This window comes from Balaenoptera physalus (genome assembly GCF_965194825.1).
Source record: "Balaenoptera physalus genome assembly, chromosome: X".
NCBI lineage: Eukaryota > Metazoa > Chordata > Mammalia > Artiodactyla > Balaenopteridae > Balaenoptera > Balaenoptera physalus.
In genome coordinates this window covers 98502175-98517307 of record NC_138903.1, presented here as the reverse complement: position 1 = coordinate 98517307, position 15133 = coordinate 98502175, and the positions used below count along the sequence as shown (strand labels likewise).

Genomic DNA, 15133 nt, shown 5'->3' with positions numbered 1-15133 from the left:
AAACCACTAGGGGTATAAAATGAAGAAGGAAGATTGGTTGGGTTAACAGAGAGAAAATATTACATGCTAATATCCTTTGAACTGCTGAGAGACTCTTTGTGAATTGCAACTCATGGAAATACGCACCCTAAAAGCTGGACTTCCTGGACCTATTCACAAAGGATTATACTTTTAGGTAAGTGGTCACTGCTCAGCTGTTGCTTCTAAAAAGCCCACTTCAGGGTGTGTCCCTAAGGCTGAGGTCATTGAGAGAAATACCAAAAAAAGCTGTAGGTATGCCTGGTATTTTAATAAAGACTATTCCTATTAGAATAGGAACTGACTCACTCTACCTAAATCTGTTTAAATCCTTTTCAGATTTTGGTTTTGCAATCGAATTTTATGACAAGATTGCTGAGAATCCTGACAACCTGTGTACCCAACTCAAAAATAGGGAAAATCCCAGCTCTTACCAAAACTTGCCCAGCCATGAAGTCTTTTTTGTGATCATTTAGAAAAATAGATCCTGGGACATGGTCTTAATATTTTACTTTATCAAATCAAGTATTTTGAGGATGCCTCCCTACCCCACCTTTTAATGGGTGTAATATATGTGATCAGTTTAACCTGACAATACTTTAAAGGACAGCACTCAGGAGTGGTGATAATGAAAATGTTCCCCCCAAAACCTCTTCCCACTGTCCAGCCCTCCCTCCTCATTCTTTCCATTCCCCCAAGCAAAGATGGGTTTAGAACAGGCAGATCTCTCTGAAACAGGCGGCAAGGAAGGAGAAACAGCACATTAAAGGACTTGGTATGGATGGGAGTGCCCCGCCTCTGCTTCACTGCTTCTAGGTTTCTTGTGTTCCTAGACAAAGGAGCATGAGGGCTTCCCGTGTGCAAGACCACATTCTCGCAAGTAGCTGCTGTTTCTCAAGTCAGGTTGAGTGATTTGGGGCTAGTTACTTATAAGACAGTGTCCATATGGCTACTGGATCTGGGTCTCGGGGTTCAAGTCTGTGGTTTTTCTCCAAGCTGACCTTGAGAAACAATGCTGAGGAGGCTTAGATTATCAGGTGCTGGATGGCCAGGTAGAGGTTAATCCTAGGCTTCTTCTGAACACTGAAGGATTGGCCATCCTAGCAAATATCTTAAAATAAAGGAGAGTCAGGGCAAACTTGAAGGACTTGAAGCTAGGCTGAGGGAGCTGTCCAACAGCGTAATCGATAGGGTGTGTGTCTTTTGTCGCTGTAAAATCCACATCTCAGTCAAACTGGAGGGGTTTCTCTGTAATAATTTTCATAAACAAAGCACCCTGAATCACCCAGTATGTCCTCATTTCCACTAGCTGCGATCTTTTAAAGACCATGATATATGCTCGGGCAGAATTCTGAATCAAGTGACATTGTATTTGGAGCAAGAATTAGAATGTTCTTGTGTCTGATATAAGAATGGTATCATGCACAGATTGCCCACTCCCCCAAATCCATTTTTTAACATGTCTTGCTCAAGGACTAGCCCTTGATATTGATTTTCCTCCCTGGATTTCTGTGTGTGTGTGTGTGTGTATTGGGGTGTGTGTTGTGATAATCTTAGCTCAATATAGGTAATAAATACAATTTTGAAGACTGCAGCTTTCTTTTCTCTTGATCCTTTTGAGTCCTGCTAGATTGGGCTCCTCTCATCTACCACTCCCGGGTGCAGTAGTAGTACTTCCTGGTGAATTTCTGGACTATGCAGAATGTAAATAAGGCTCAGTTGCATTTATCCACAAGTCACATACAACCACAAACTGCAGTGGCCCTCAGTGCCCTTTCAGTCCTGAGTATGGCCCATTCAGTCAAGGAAATTCTGGGGTATCTCTGGGACAGCATTGAGAAATGTGACCAATATCCCACTACCACAGAGCCAGATGGGAAAAGGTACAGATATGAAGAGGATAAAGAAAAAGGGTCTTTTTCTCTCCTATTTTTTGTCCTTTGCAACTGTAGGAATGGAGGACAGAAGTCCTTTACTTTCTTCACCTTTGGAAGAGGTTAAAAGAAAGTTTTTAAAATAGTAATTCATACATGTTGCTCCTCAAGAGACTTCAAATTGAAAATGTTTGGAAAGATCCCTGGGTGAAGAGTCAGAGGCATTGGGTTCTCATCTTAGAGGCAGAAGATTATAATAGGAAAAGAAATCTTTGGAATCCGATTTGGTTCAAATTCCAGTTCTGCCACCTGCTAGCTTGTGTGAACTCGGGGGAAACCATTTAGACTCCATGAGCCTCAGTTGTTCATCTGTAAAGTGGGAATAACTGAGGATTAAATAAAACAATGGATACGAAGTGTTTAGTGTTCTGCCTGGCACATGATAGCATTCAATAAAGGGTGGCTGGTACTATTTGAGTCATCCTAGTTTATAGCTGGTTAAGCTACATGACTATAAGTTTGTCCTTATCATCACTGTGACTAATGTTCTCTCTTTTTAAAACAACGTAAAAAAACCAACTTTATTAAGGTATAACTTGCATACTGTAAAATTCACCAACTTAAGTGTACAGTTCAATGACTTTTAGATTAGAAAATTTACAAGTGGTGAGACCATCACCATAATCTAATTTTATACCATTTCCATCACCCCAAAAAGAAACCCTGTACCAATTAGCTGTCACTGCCCATTTCCCGTATTCTCTGCAGCTCTAGGTGACAACTTATCTACCTTATGTCTCTACAGATTTACCTATTCTGGACATTTTATGTAAATTGAATCATACACTATGTGGTCTTTTGTGACTGGCTTCTTTCGCTTAGAAAATGTTTCCAAGGTTTGTCCGTGCTATACCATGTATCAACACTTCATTCCTTTTGTTTCTGAGGAATAATATTTCATTGTATGTATAGACCACATTTTGTGTATCTATTGTAATATTCTTATCTGTAAAATGAGACTAGTAATACCTGCCTTCTTTATCTATTAGAGTGATTGTGAGGATAAAATTAGATGATAAATATGGAAACACATTGACAAGGTAAAACTACAGCTACAAGGGACTATTATTGTTCATGATGTAAAAAAATAATAGTAATAAGAAAAATGGTACAGATGAACCTATTTGCAGGGCAGGAATAGAGACATAGATGTAGAGAACGGACATGTGGACACGGGGGGTGGGGAAGGGGAGGGGGGGACGAATTGGGAGATTAGGAATGACATATATACACTACCATGCGTAAAATAGATAGCTAGTGGGAACATGCTATAAAGCACAGGAAGCTCAGCTTGGTGCTCTGTGATGACCTAGATGGGTGGGATGGGGGGGTTGGGAAGGAGGTCCAAGAGGGAGGGGATATAGGTATACATATAGCTGATTCACTTCATTGTACAGCAGAAACTAACAACCTGGCTGCCTTTCAGAATCTTTCAGAGCTTTAGAAAAATATCAATTCCTGGGCCACACCCCGGATTTGTTGACTCAGAATTTTCAGGGCTAGTGCTCCAGAGTCTGTTTTCACAGATTTCCCCAGGGTGAGTCTTATGAGCACTTAAAGTTGGGAAGTACTAGATTAAGTGATCTTGACGGTCCCCTTCAGCTATGTACAATGGTGGGAATTCCTAGGAATACATAAATCTTTGTTTTTGTTTTTTGATTTGTAGATCTTAAAGGAATAATGGAGCATAGAACATACATACTATGTTTCCAAATGGCCACGTTATTAAGTATTTAGCCTAAAATAAAATGAAATAGAAAGCAATTGGTTAATAATCACTCTGGCCTTGTGGCACTCCTTTGTCTAAATGCCTCTAGTCTACTGTCTGCTGCTAGATACTGAAAGTATTAAGGGGACCATTTTGGACCAAAGTCAGGTTATTGATGTCAGCTTTCCCACAGCTCCTTGGGTACACAAACAGTCTTCGTGAAGCCAGACAGAATGTGGCCATATACGTATTAGCTATATTCCCAGTGGGTCAGTGAATGAAATCCACCAGTGACTTTTCGTTTGGTCTTGTTTAGTCTTTCGTTGGAGAATTATTCTTCCTTCATGCACTGTCTAATTCCTTCCCCACTTCCTTGTATGTAAGTACCCAGATCAATCTTAGGGGTGTCCTTTTGAGCATTATTATGCAGACCATGGGACAGAATATTTACAATTGTGACAGTCTTGTTGGAAGATCTGTATGGTGACACCAGCTATGATCCACTTTCTTTGCCATAGCTCATTTGTTCCAATGAGATGAAACCACTTTCTCACTAATTTATCCTCTAACTACTAAAGCAAGCACACTGCCAAAGACGAGGATTTTAAGATACCTGGGAGAGTGATACATCACTAATAGATCTGATAATACAATAAACTGCCATTTAATATTTTCCTTCTTGAGGGAGAAAGCCCAGGAAAAGAAGAGAAAGCCCAGGCAGAAGTGCTTTTGCACTGAGCAGCTATAAACATGTTTCATGTTTTTGAAAATGGAGCTCTCCTGAAAGTGAAGGGAGGTAGACATTAGATCATCTTGAGCCCATAGCTTGTTCCCTTCCTGCCCTTTCAGCTGTGCTTCCATGACTTCATTTCCTTACCCCCTCGCCCTGAAGCAGATTGTCGATTCCAGCAAATTGTCACCTTGCTTGGCTCTGAAGCCAGCTTTCCTTCTAGGCTTCTAATGAGTGGGAAATGGCCCCTGGAAGCTGTGGCAGGATGGGAACCCAGCTGTGTAAAGGTGCAACACACCTCACCCAGCTCCAAGTGCCAGGCAGCTGGACGTGCAGGAAAGCACCGAGCTCTGGCAGCACACGTTGCAGACAATTGCAAAATCAGAACCAGGAAGCTTTGGTCGAGAGAAGCAGCACATTTGATGTCTTTCCAGTAGTACAAGGGGAGAGTCCTCAGTGGTGGGCACCTACTTCTTTTCTTTAACATGTAATTACCATAACAACTTTATCTCCTAGAGCCTGTTTGAGATGGAAAAGAGAAGAAAATTCCTTCTTATAGACCTTAAGAGCTGGAAGGGACTTAGATGCCACCTAGCACAATAGCTTCAATTTGTAGACAGAAAAGCTGAGACTCAGAGATTAAATGATTTGCCTGATGTCATACAGCTTGTAAATGCCTGGCTGGGATTTAAATCCAGGTCTATCTGACTCCCCCTCAACCACCACAGACATCCTGCCCTCTGCTAGGGGATGCAGATAACGGGGGAGGCATGTGTGGGAGCAGGGGGCGTATGGAAAATCTCTGTACCTTCCCCTTAATTTTGCTGTGAACCTTAGAGCTGCTCTAAAAAAAAGATAGTCTTAAAAGATATTCTGCTCTCATTGTGCACCAGCAGAGGCAGCAAGTGGCTTTGCTAGGTGTTATCCATGAAGCTACCACATTTGGCCTTTGACGCAACCGGAGGCCTCCTTTCAACCAGCAGGAAATATGATCTTTGAAGCCTGGGTCCCGGGCAGTGCTCATGTTATATAATGATTCTAGCTCAGTTCCAAGATGGTTGCCCTTGCTGCTGCTGCTTTTCTTTCCTTCAGCTTCTACTCTTCCTCTTTTCATCTCCTTTCTCTCCACCTTTTCTTCCTCCTTTCCCTCTTGGCTCGTTTTTCTTGTTCTCTCTCTATTCCTTCAGGTTAGGGCCTTAATAATAACGATAGCTGGCATTTATCAAGTGCTTACTATGTGGCAGACTCTGGGCTCAGCCCTGCAGATCGTGCATCACCTGCTCTGAGCCTCAGAACAACCTTAAGAGGTAGGTCTTGTTACCATCATCCCCACTTTGCAGACAAATAACTGAAGCCAAGGGAGGTTAGTTTGCCCAAGGGCACACAACTAGGAAATATTGGGGAACCCCATTGTGATTGACATCACATCAGCTGCCCTTTTTCCATTACTTCATATTGGGGCCGAAAGGAAAGAGAGTGGAGAGACTAAAATGCACTGTTGGAAAGTGTTCAACATAGATTTGGCTGAGAGCTGGGCCCTCTGAAAAGTTCTTGGGCGCCATATGATACTATAGCTGTCTGCCATCATGTTCATTTTCATGTGGAGTGGTTAATCATACTCATAGTTCAGAGGCTTAAGAGGTTTAAGAGATGGGAGCAAAAAAAGTCCAGAGTCCTAATAGGGCTGCACAGCTGACTCTCCAGAGGAGACTGTGGATGAGTGAAATCATAAATATATAGCCTCATACATTTGCACACCACCAGTTGTCTGACAGAGTTTTAAAGTACATGACAAATTACGGAAAACATCTGACTCAAAGGCAGTGACCTCTTGGAAGGTGCCCGTGCATCTGGTAGAGTGCCATTTCTAGGGTATGGGGAATACTGGCTGTGAATATATGGGGGAATTGAAAGGGTCCCTTCGTCCTTTAAGTCAAGAATTAAAGACCACATCCTCTAATCACTTGCGCAGGATTGGATTAGCCAGTGGCAGCCAGAGAAATTAGGGTTTCTTTTGGCTGCGGTCTTTGACCGCCCCATCCTGGCTGTGCATGCCTGCACCAGGTGCAGGAGTGAGGGCCCGTGCTCATCTACAAACCATGCCTTGGTCCCCTTGTCAAGACAGAACACTAGCAGCATCTGGGACTCAGAGCAGTGTTGGAAGCCACTTTACATACGTTACAAGCCACTTACCTTCCTGCTCCCCACACACATATAAATGTCCTCAAAGGTGCCCTCCAGAATCTCACCGAATCTTCTCTGAGCACTAACTGAGAAATTTATCAATTAACACGACTTAAAGGTTTTGGTGCTACAGCAAAGCAATCAATATTTGCACAGGGAGTGAATCATCAGCCCGGCATTTGTGAATGTCTCTGCTCGGTTCTCCTGCTGAGACCAAAGGAAGGAGAGCCATCAGATTATAATTGTGTTTAATGCTTTCTTTGCAAGGGCTCGGGTTGATTGATTGATTGATTGATCGATTTAGCGTTATTACTGATGAGTTAAGCCTGATTAAATCCCACTGGTTTTCTGCATCTCAACCTCTGGATGAACTTTTGTATACCTTGAGGCTAATGTGTTTTACTCAAAAAATTCAATCTTTTCCAATAGTCTCTCCCCCAGGCTGAGCCTACCTCTCTTCCTCTTTTCTCCAGCTTCTAGTCTCAGGTGTCTAATCCCCTCCTCTTGCCTCTGGCCCCTGCATTGCTTCCGCTGTACTAGTCATTTCCTCTAGCCCATGGTAAATGTGAAAATTACACTAGATCCCTCCAATCCATAAATCAGGCTGTACGGTGTATTCTCACATCTCCACCTCATTACTTGTGGCAGCCAAGGGTGAGCACTGGTGAAGACGGCCCTGAACACACCGAGCTAGTGTATGGCATTCAGGAAGATGGAAAGATGAGGGGTGGGTGGTGGAAACAGGGGAGAGCATTTCTCAAGCAAGAGCTAGACTTGCAAACACAAGGAATTGTGTGTGTGTGTGTGTGTGTCTACAGGTTGTTATTTAGATAGTTTCTCCACCTGGGTGGGTATGGGGGTAAAAGACACAATTACACACACATACATACATTCACCACACACACACATTTCACATTTTAGTATTCTACTGCTTAGCCATATACTCTGTACAAAGTACAGTCGGGCTTCTTGGCGAGTTTGCCCTGTATGCCCAATACACAAGGTTACTTTGGTCACTTTGACTTGGAATAAAAATGTATTGATTTTGAAAGTTCTCTCAGTTCGTAATATAACAAATAGGGCTGTGAGTCCAGAAATAGGACAGGAACATTAAGAAAGAGACATGTTAAAAACGCTCTAGTAATGCCCCTAGACATTAACACACATCCTAGGAGTTAATGTAAACATTTCAATTCAAATGAAATCATATCAAGCTTGAGAACCCCACTTTTTGGATTATACTTAGGTATGTTCATTATCCTTGGGACCCTTAGCTTTACAGGATTTTTTCATTATGATGAAGAATAGTTTGCTGATTACTTGCTCTTGAATTTGAATGAGCCAAGTTGTTAGAGGGCCTAATTAGGAATTGCACATGAAGTTTGTTATTATCACCATTTTTCCAGAAGTCCTACTTCAAGGTCAGTGTATATTAATTTGGTTAGAATAGTCCGTATACCTGCTGTTAAACTAATCACCACTTATTTCTTCCCTTAGGGGAAAGCTATGTGTGCTCCTCAGACAACTTCTTTAAAAAGGTGGAGTACACCAAGAATGTCAATCCCAACTGGTCTGTCAATGTGAAGACATCTGCTAATATGAAAGCCCCTCAGTCCCTGGCTAGCAGCAACAGTGCCCAGGCCAGAGAGAACAAGGACTTTGTGCGCCCCAAGCTGGTGACCATCATCCGCAGTGGGGTGAAGCCTCGGAAAGCTGTGCGTGTGCTTCTGAACAAGAAGACAGCCCACTCTTTTGAGCAAGTCCTCACTGATATCACTGAAGCCATCAAACTAGAGACCGGGGTTGTCAAAAAACTCTACACTCTGGATGGAAAACAGGTAGGTGCTTTATCCCCCGATTACACCTCTTCTCATTTGTTCTAAATCCTTGGCTGACCATCTTATACCTCGGACATCATTTCTGGTTGGGAGACCCTTCCTCCACCTCTCATCAGCCCTACCTGATATATTATGTCTCATTTGGGAGAAAGGTCTTTTCAGCAGACAAAGCAATGGACCAGGAATGTGAGGCTTTGAAATTCGATCTGTCTCTGACTCACCAGGTAGAATGGTCACTTATTAGCTTCCTTATCTGCTAAGAAAAGATGTGTTGGAGCCTAGGTCCTACAAACTCCTTGGAATATGAATTTAGCTAGTGCGTGATGCAACCTGGATGGTTCAATGTATGTGACTAGAAATGAGATTTGCCCACTCATTTCTTCTTAGATACTCTTACATTGGTACTCAGCATCCATTCTGATGAAAAGAGGTGGAAGTGACCCTCATATTCTATGAAAGGAGAATATGAAGGGAAGCACTGAGGTTTCTGGTTCGTTGTCTTTGCCTCACACTAGACCACATTTTTTCTCTCTCCCTTTTCCATGTGACATAGCTGTCTTAATCTGGTTCCACTGATGGTTTGTGTGGAAAGGGACTATTTCAGGATCCTAAAATTAGCCCAAGAAAGATGGTGCCATCTGTTTCTCTCCAAATCAGGTTCTTCATGTCATTGGTTATGCTACTAAAGTGCCACCTATATTAATATCTGGGAAAGAATGCAGCCAGGCGTCTCCATCAGACAGATGCACCATTCTCTTGAGCACAGGGAGCTGTAAATATATGACAAAAAATGTTCCAAGGGAATTGGAACAGTGGCTGGTTTCTTTGGCTCTAAAGAGAATCCTGGTCCCTCATCAGACAAGACAAGTGTGGATTATTATCAGTCCATACTTTCTACCTCTTAAAATACCTTTGGTGTTTGAGCAACTATATAGATTCTTAAAAAAAAATAGATTCACCATATGAGGATGATGAGTGTTCAAATGCAGAACTGTGCCTCCTCCCATAATTTCTGATATATACTGTGTGCTGCAAGATTTTAAGTTTCTGGGAAAAACACGAACTCATATACATGGTAATTTGGATAAATGTGTGGCTTCTATCTGAGAGAAACCTGGAGGTATTGGTTGTATGTGATCTGTGTTTGTTGTACCACAGCAATGGGTTTATCTGCGATGGGAAAAGTTCTAACTCTTAAACATCTAAGAATATCTCTTTTTTGAGGACCAAGTGTATGATGAACAGGAGCTGTCCAGGAACAGGATTAATCATCATATAAACCTCACCTCGGAGAAGTAGGGTCTAGGAATTTTATGATCAGTGGATCTTAGAGTTGAGGGTGACCTTAACTCTAGAAGCCATGACATTTAATCTCCCTCCTATGGCAAGGATGTACTCTACAGTCATTTCAATTTCATAAAACAGCCCATTTCACTGTTGAACAGCTGTGATTTTTAGAAAGATTTTTCTAACATTAGGCATAACTCTGCTTCCCTGTACCTTCAGCCTCTTGAAGAAGTACAGGACAAATACAAATCAAGGATGTAAGACTGGGATTTAGAAGACTTAGTTTCTAATCTGGATATTGCCACTTACTCTGTGACGTTGGGCTAACCACGTAACTGTCCCGAGGCTCACACTTCTCCTCTGTACAAAGGGGCTAATCACACCTGCCCTACCCATGCTCACAGGATTCTCATGAAGATCAAATGAAATCATGGATGTGAAAGCACTCTGTAAATCACAACACGCAATGTACATATGTATGCATACAGTTCATCATTGAGATAAAATATGTAAATTACCAGACAATTTACATATATATTAATAAATGTTAGCACTCTTCCCCCTACTTTACCTTCATCATTCTACCACAAATTTCCAGCGTTCTGTGGGATGTACCATACCTCAGCATTCTGTGATTGTTCCTAATAATAAATAAAGGGACACCTCCGCCTCTTAGGTAAACAAGCTGCAGTCCAGTGATGGGTGGATTTTCATCCTACAGCAAGCTTTCCAACTCCTTTCAAGCGTTGGTTCCCATTTCTTTGGGGAACACGTTAGGCAATGCCAGAGTATGATATGGTGTGTGTACAGACACGTCAGGGAGGGGTGTGCAAGGGAGCAGGCATCGGTGCCTCTGCACATACTGTTTCTTCTCTTTAAAATGTCTCCCTCTGCCTACCCTGACCCCTGGGGGTCATCTTTTAAGCCCTACTTCAAATATCATGTTATTTCTGAAAACTTCTCTGTCTCCACCATGCAAAGTTAAAGTAATCTTAACCTTTTTTTTTTTTTTTAAATGCTTAGCTCCTGGTTCATGGTGGATGCTCTATAAATGTCTGTTGACATAAGGAGATTCTCACATGGCCCAGGTAGCTGTTCTGAGATGTTCTGAGAAGCCCTCTGTTTTCAGTGTCCCAGACGCTATCCTTAGGTCTATCAGAAGACACAGGGGGGCTTCCAAAGGAGTGCATATTCCACCTGGGCAGCTCCGATCTATTACTCACTTGGAAGTCACTGAGAGCAGACTTTTTTTTTTTTTTTAATTTTTATTTATTTATTTTTGGCTGTGTTGGGTCTTCGTTTCTGTGCGAGGGCTTTCTCCAGTTGCGGCAAGCGGGGGCCACTCTTCATCGCTGTGTGCGGGCCTCTCACTATCACGGCCTCTCTTGTTGCGGAGCACAGGGTCCAGACACGCAGGCTCAGCAATTGTGGCTCACGGGCCCAGCCGCTTCGCGGCATGTGGGATCTTCCCAGACCAGGGCTCGAACCCGTGTCCCCTGCATTGGCAGGCAGACTCCCAACCACTGCGCCACGAGGGAAGCCCGAGAGCAGACTTTTAAAGCAGTTTTTCCCAAAGTGTATTCTGAGAACCGCCCCCATCTCCCCACCCCCAGAAGCTCTTCATAAAAGGGTTTTGTGGTCAAATAAAGTTGTGAAATGCTGCAACTTATATGCCTTTCTTAGAGATTCGCATTGCTCATTGGCACATTAAATGTTCTGAGAAGTCCTGCAGAAAGGAAACCCATTTAATTTAGACCCGGGATTTCCCAATCTTATTTAACCGCAAACATAGGGAATACACAGATACACGCACACACGCACACATACACAAGCTCTCTAGGAAATGCTGTTTCCAGAATATGCTGAGTGATTAGGAGCTAAGTCCTCTAACCTCACTGGTGTGCATGGGGTAACCCACAAATCAAACATTGCTGTGCCGTTACAGCAAGGACATTAAATAACAACATTTGGGGGTGCAAGGACAAAACCTACTAATGACAAAATAGGTGCTGAGTATACTGAAATTTGGTGCCAAATTCAAAGTTTTGGAGCCCAGCCCATCTCCCAGTTCCAGTGATGACAGCCCTAATGTTAACACCTGTCAGTCACTTTGATTACTGGTGGGTATTCTTACTACTTGGGAATATGATCTTCCTCTGTGCAGGCTGAAGGCACATGTGTTGCAATGGCTCGGACTTGCTTGGATGAGATTCCGTGCCTGTCTTTGGCTAAATGTGGCACCAGGCAGAAAGGACAGAGTATGGCCAAGGCTATTTGTTATGGAACGTTTTTATCATGAAGTCAAGGCCATCACTTGGTTTCAGTCTTGCTCTAACTGGATCCCAAACAGACCAAATCGAGTAGTTTTCTCCCCCATTGTTTAAATAATGATCAGTTAAAACAGCGCAGTTGATTATACCAGCTTTACTGTTGCTTCTGTTCTCATGTGTGCCATTTGACTGATTGGCTTATGCTGATTGATAAGAAATCTGCGGACATGGCTCTCATCTCTTTCTGTTTTCATTTTGTGTGGATGTGCTTTTGGAGCCTTTGATCTTTTCAGGGCTTATGTTTTGCCGGTATAGAAGACCAGTTTCCTCAGAGATATTTGTGGTCTGTGTAGGCAGGGAAGCTAGCCATCGCTAGTAGGACGAGGTCCCAGTTTATTCCTCACCTCGATAAGAAATTGCTAATGGAATAAGGAGTAGTTAGTAGGGCTCTGGCTACTCCCACGGGCTGTAATGGATTTCTAGGAGGTCAGGGAAGACACGATGAAGAGTTGGATGACGATGTATATTAGTTCACTCTCAGGTGAAGTTGTTCTTTTGATTCCTTGGCAGCTGGAGTGATTGAAGTGTGTTGACAAAATTATCCAACTATTAATTTCTATGATCAAGTCACATATGGACCTTTATGCTTAAACGTCATGGGTGCATAAAAACTGGAACCCAAATTTCTGGTTCACTTGGTAGTAGTGGCTCAGTAGATACATGGTCTAGCCTTAAATTCATTTCTGTAAAGCACAGGGCAGGGTGCTTCTGTTTGTTAGAGATGCAGAGCTTTAATAACAGACATTTAGCTTTTTGGCATCTTACACAGGGCTACAGCTGGTCCTCAAACCATCCATTTTTATTCTATACTTATTGGCATCTCTACTCTCAGTTTTGTCCATATTCAGGTTCTGTGCAAAGATTCACTGTTGCCTCGAGATCCCTGCCTAAGGGATAAGTATGGCCTTTAGGATTTGTGTTAGCTTTGTTGGGCCAGTTTTCAATTGGATGAATTTATTTTGCGTTTCTGTCTATATCTTTCTAGTACTAACTACTTGAACCAGGAATTTTAGGTCTCAGAATAACAGAAAAGAGGTTTAAGCTGATTCCAAGATTACCCATAGCCTTGGAAGCTAGAACAGGAGTTTTAAGAAATGTTTTGAACCATAAGATGGTAGAATAGGAAAATGAGAGCATGAAGGATGTTTGAACTGCTGCTAAGTATTCCGGGAAAGACTTGCCCCTTCCATCTTGCTATACTAAATAACTGGGTGCTGGAAGCACAAAGGTAATTGCAGGAAACACAGGAAGACAAGTTGGATTTAGCCTTGGAAATGTTGAGTGCATTTCCCAAGGTGGACGTAACTTTATTTTGCTTGTGTAGCCGGTTTTTCTCCATGCCCCCCACCTCTGCCCCCTTCAGCCACATCTGGTCTTACTTATACTCCCTGGCCTCCAGGTCTCCCAGAACCAACCTCTCTCTCCTCCTAGTGCTGTGTCCTGTTAGTCAACCTTGGGTTCAATAGAAAAGGCCACGTGGACATAATTATGCCCCAAAAGGGAGGTCATTTATCATTGACCTTCGCTTGAGAAGACCAAGGCTGGAAAGGTAATGTTTGCATTACCAAAAGTTCCCCCTCCTCAGCCTTCCACAGATTTGATTCCTGGAGACAGGATTTGAGAGGATTGGCTTGAACATGAAGTAGAAAAGAGCAAAGAAGGGAAGCCAGGCTGGGCTCTTTGAAAGGAGGTAGTTTGCAAACTACCTTGCTATATGTAATATAGACTTCAAGATGTCTCACACTGAGGTAGATTTTATGCTTTAAAAGAAGGCTTAAGGGAACTTGCTGGTGGTTAGGACTCGACGCTTTCACTGCGGTGGCCTGGGTTTGATCCCGGGCCGGGCAATTAAGATCCTGCAAGCCATGCAGCATGGCCAAAAAAAAAAAAAAAAGATGGAAGTGGCCAAACATCGAATATGCTGTTGTTCTTCTGGAAAGAAAGGACCAAGTGTAGTCTGGTGATTGGTTATTTCTTCAGTAATTTATCGTCTTAGAGTTTTATTCTTGATGAGCTGCTCTTGGCTCTGAGCAGTGATTGAGCTGGGGCTTGGTCCTTTCAATCGAAAGCTTTGGCACAGTATTCCAGTCTCCCACACTCACTAGTCTATCAATATCCAACATTAGCATATGGAAAGAGCCCTAAACTGGGATTCAAAGACCTGAGTTCTCGTCTTCACTGTGTTCTCCACTAGCTTTGTGTTAATGGGGGCCAATCACATCTCTTCTCTGGACCTCAGTTTTTGAGATAAGTACATGACCTATAAGAGTACTTCTGGCTCCATGTTAACAGAGTATTCATCTTACAGTGTTGCTTCTGTTTAGATATTTTTCACTAAGCTGCTACTCTTCTCAATGCCCTCCACCTCTCTATGCTCCTAGGATCTCCAACCTGATATAGTAATCACCATGGTGGATATGCTGTTTTCTAGGATGGTCCCTAAAGGTATTTGCACAGTTGTTATATTCAGATCTTTCCTGACACCTGTGATGACATGACCAAAGAATATTTTCAAACTTGTAATTTTGATTTGACCTCCTTTTCTTTCCAATGCGGATGATATGAGAAGCAGAGGGTGGAGAAATCACAAAACAAAGCAAGATGAAAGCCAGCCTGCTAACTGTCAAGCATTTGACAGTGCCATTATTAAGGTGTCTTCAACATAGTGGTGCTATTTTCAGTGCTGAAAAGAATTATTGACAGTGGGAGAGGTTAGCATCAGAGCTATTTCTTGAGTAAACTGAGGAGGATCATTAAGTGGGGACTGATCCAGGGATGCAGGCTGTTCCATTAGCAGCCATTGAAGTAACTGGCCTCTTGTTCTTCGTTCTTTACTTTCATCTTTCTCATTATTGCCATTCCCTCAAAGTGGAAGAAAATGCGTTTTCTCCAAATACGGTTTTAAAAATAGCTTCATTGAGATATAACCTCCATACCATACAATTCACCCATTTTGTGTACAATCCAGTGGCTTTTAGTATGTTCACAGAGTTGTGCATCCATCACCAGGATCGATTTTAGAAAATTTTCATCACCACGAAAAGAAACTCTACACCCTTTAGACATCATGCTCCAATCCCCCAGTCCCCCCATTGCTAGGCAAT

At 42.6% G+C, this 15133-nt stretch overlaps 1 protein-coding gene across 2 annotated transcripts in view; it reads left to right on the top strand.

Moving 5' to 3' along the window:
• DCX (doublecortin) overlaps nucleotides 1-15133 on the top strand; it is a 364207-nt gene that overhangs the window by 246554 nt on the left and 102520 nt on the right. For both annotated transcript variants that reach the window (XM_082447684.1, XM_082447683.1), the window contains one exon: nucleotides 8072-8412. In XM_082447684.1, coding sequence (XP_082303810.1) covers nucleotides 8072-8412 — 341 coding nt within the window. The remainder of the gene's footprint in view (nucleotides 1-8071; nucleotides 8413-15133) is intronic.